Source organism: Salvia splendens, chromosome 9 (genome assembly GCF_004379255.2).
Source record: "Salvia splendens isolate huo1 chromosome 9, SspV2, whole genome shotgun sequence".
Taxonomy (NCBI): Eukaryota; Viridiplantae; Streptophyta; class Magnoliopsida; order Lamiales; family Lamiaceae; genus Salvia; species Salvia splendens.
Genome location: NC_056040.1, coordinates 12,960,064 through 12,963,565, shown reverse-complemented (window position 1 = coordinate 12,963,565; position 3,502 = coordinate 12,960,064). Strand labels below are relative to the sequence as shown.

Below are 3,502 nucleotides of genomic sequence, written 5' to 3'. Positions count from 1 at the left end.
CGAGCCGAAAAGGAAATGAGCGAGTAGCCCGGGACTGAGGGAGTATTATATTTGATTATATATATATATATATATATGGATGTATTCATTTCCTTTTTGTGTCTTTTGTTCTTTGTTCTTTTTAATCTCAGCCCCACGATTTTGTCATCCGACGGTTAGATTGGTGCCACGTGTCATTTAATAATGCAGATTTTCAGTTGAATAATGCACACAGACTAATAATGCACCATTATAGTGTAATAATGCAGATTTTCAGTTGAATAATGCACTATTAGTAGTATCAAAAGACACATAAAAACCTTATTACTTTTGAGTTATACTAAATTAAGTTGTTCTTTTATTTATTTTTAAATTCGCTAATTAATCACCCATATATAATATTGGACTTTCAACTAATTGAAAATATACTACATGGAGATGAGTTCATTTCATAATTTTTTTTAAAGTCAGAACACAAATTTAATTATTATCTGTTTTCAAATAGATTAATATCAGTTGACATTACAAAATATATCAGTTAATTCATTGATTCATGATCATCAGTTCTTGACTAAATATGAACTGATATTAATGTATTAGACTACTGATATGATATTTAGTTCAACGTTCACATTTTAAAAAAATTTCTCAATGAAACCAACCCCTAGCTATACTAGTATAATATTTTTACCTATATAGACATTAAAGCAGATATTTTCCCGTAAGATTTTATGATTAATTGTACCACAATTATTTGGACTAATAGTAACATTTTGACAATTAATTTAAATTCTTATTGACAAGTGCATACAAACAAAAGTACTAGATGTACACTTATAAGTTACTACATTATGCTGATATTCGACAATACAATATAAATTAAATGTAAAGTTCTAAAGCAAATCTATCTCATAAATAACACAATCTTGAATAATAATCACACCTCAGAAATAAAAAAATTTCTTGCAGATGAAGAGCTATTAATGCGAGCCAGATGAATAGCAAGACATTTCATCTTTTTCACAAAGAGAAATCGACAAGTAAGAAAAAGTAAAAATACACTCAAAATTTCACATTATTGTTGCTGAACAAAAGCTTCCATCAAAATTATGATATCTAACCATAAACCTGTGGAAAATAAATGTAAAGTAACAAATCAAAAAATGTAGTAGTAAATCAACACAAATATTACCCCATTCCAACATATATCTACCGCAGACGACTACGGAATAAAATACACATCCAAAATGCCAAAATCTACACATTAACGTTAACAGTAAATACCAATAAAAAAATCTAACACCACAGCAAATCCTTCCTTCATTTCATTAATTTGCGTATTATTATACTTACTTATTATTATCATTATTTTTTATCGGCATTCTTCATTTCCCAGCCCCTGAGCGCAGACGAGATGAAATTCAATCCAATGGAATTCGAATTCTCACGCGACGACTCAGCAAACAACGCTTGCTGAAACTTGGATTTGCAGGAATGGCACGTGATCTCGAGCATGGCGGCGTTGATCTTCTTCGTGGCGCTCTCCTTGAGCGCCTGAGCCTTCTCGAGCTCCGCCTGCGCCGCCTGTCGGATCCGCTTCGCGTTGGCAAACTCCTGCTCCGCCGCCTCAATCTGCCGCTTCGCCACCTGCCGCGCCTCCTCCGCGTACGCCTTCTCCGCCATCGCCACCCGCAGCTGCTCCTGCGCCTGATCCTTCACCCTCGCCGCCGCCGCCGGCCTCCCGCCGGCATTGCTGCTCCCCCGCGGCGAGCACCTGCTCACCATCTCCGCCTCGCCGTTGATCTCCGACGAGCCGATTGAGAGCTGCAGCTGATTCGATTGCTCCTCGCCGCTCGATTTTGTTAAGAGCTGGAGTTCGAGATTTGGGGGACGGATTGCTTCCCCCATACTTGTCAAGAAGAGTGATTCGTTAGGCTTGGGGAGAGCGAGTGCGGCCTGCCACGGGGCGCTGAGATTGGTGTCGCTGGAGGGGCTATGGCTCAGCGCCGTTCGCGATAAGCACGCGGGCTGCTGCTGCTGGAGGGGGTGGGCGTCGGAGCGAAGGCGCCCCATGCTGCAAGCATCTTGATGCTCGATGAAACTCTCCACCCTACAAAAATTAATAAATCGAATTATACATATATACATAATTGCACCATAGAAAATTTTTCAAGGGTGTAATGATTAAAGGTGTAGTAAAAAGGACATTTTTTGAAGAAATGGGGTTTGGAGTTTGAAGTTTGAAACCCCATTCATGAAGACTGGTGTTATGCTACAAACAAGAAAACAATCATTTCGCATCATTACCTTCTTACAACTTCTACAAATGATTCAAATTACGGATGACTATTCACAATACTATCTTATTCCATGCATAATTTTGAATTAATAAAGATAGGCTGACATATGAGTCAAAACCTAGTAGTCTAGCGAGATTGAGAAAATGATTTGACCATAGCCGAAGAACACATATTCGCAGAGAGAGAGAGAGGTGTTTAAATCGTAGAGCAAGACATTCTGCACTGAATACAAGAAAAATCTGCGAAAAGACAAGATTCCCTGATTCCCCATATGCAAAGAATATAGTCAACAATGAAACAATCTCTCTCTTCTCTCAATTAGTAAAATAAATTTTTTTAAAAAAAGGACCTGGAGAAGACGCGGCCGCAGTCGCAGGAGTGGCCGCGGGTGCCGCAGGTCTTGAGGTGGGCTTTATAGTCGGACTGGACGGCGTAGCCTTTGGAGCACTTGTCGCAGACCCACTGCTTCTGGTTGCTGTGCTTGCGGCGGAAATGCTTCTTGATGCCGACGAGGTCGCCGAGGGCGTGGCAAGGGTCGTGGTGGAGGCAGCTCGGCTCCGGGCACACGAACACGCGCTTACGCGCCACGGGCGTCTCCCTCTTGAGCAGCTTCCACGGCACCTTGTGCCTCCTCCTGTGCATCTGCAGGTTCTGATCCCTCTGGAACCCTTGGTTGCAGATCTCGCACACGTACCGATCAGACTCCAGCAGCGTCTTCGGCGACAGCGACACCACCTCCGCATCCGGATCTGCCACCGTTAATTTCTTTCAATTATTAATTTTTGTAAATAATCACATACTGTATATGTATATTAAAAAATACCTGGGGTTCCGGCGGGGCGGCGCTTGCGCTTGGTGGCGGCAGCGGTGTGGCAGTAGGAGAAAGGGGGCTCCGGCGCGGCGGAGGGATCAATGTTGGTGAGCATTACAAGGATTATTTAATTAAGGAGATGATTAATGAATCGGGTTAATTAGTGGAGAAGATCAGCTTCTGGGGCTACGGAATATACAGGAGATGGCAAAAAAGAAACAATAATAAAAAATAATACTAAAATCAAAGGGAAAGGAAGAAGAGAAGCCTATTTCTTTGGGTAATATAATCAGCTTTTCTCCCAGCTTTTGAGCTCTCATTACTTTTAGCAATATAAATAAAAATGAAATGGAAAAGCTTCTTCTTCTTCTTTCTCTTTATCTCTCTCAAGAAACATCTTCCTCAGGTAGTG

General features: G+C 41.1%; 1 protein-coding gene across 1 annotated transcript; it reads right to left on the bottom strand.

Annotated features, from left to right (window-relative positions):
- Nucleotides 1-1,123: 1,123 nt before the first annotated feature.
- LOC121749730 (zinc finger protein SHOOT GRAVITROPISM 5-like) lies at nucleotides 1,124-3,502 on the bottom strand. Its single transcript, XM_042144343.1, has 3 exons — nucleotides 3,103-3,502; nucleotides 2,629-3,028; nucleotides 1,124-2,089 (listed from the first exon to the last, which is right to left on the bottom strand). The coding sequence occupies exons 1-3, from the start codon at nucleotides 3,203-3,205 to the stop codon at nucleotides 1,345-1,347; spliced, it is 1,248 nt and encodes a 415-aa protein (XP_042000277.1). The 5' UTR covers nucleotides 3,206-3,502; the 3' UTR covers nucleotides 1,124-1,344.

What these genes read in the sequence shown, in the direction of transcription:
- LOC121749730 (XM_042144343.1), bottom strand. Translation starts at nt 3,205, where the DNA reads ATGCTCACCAACATTGATCCCTCCGCCGCGCCGGAGCCCCCTTTCTCC. An exon ending in CCGCCCCGCCGGAACCCCAG is followed by an intron (nt 3,029 to 3,102) that starts GTATTTTTTAAT and finishes TAACGGTGGCAG; the next exon opens with ATCCGGATGCGGAGGTGGTG. An exon ending in TGCGGCCGCGTCTTCTCCAG is followed by an intron (nt 2,090 to 2,628) that starts GTCCTTTTTTTA and finishes TAATTTTTGTAG; the next exon opens with GGTGGAGAGTTTCATCGAGC.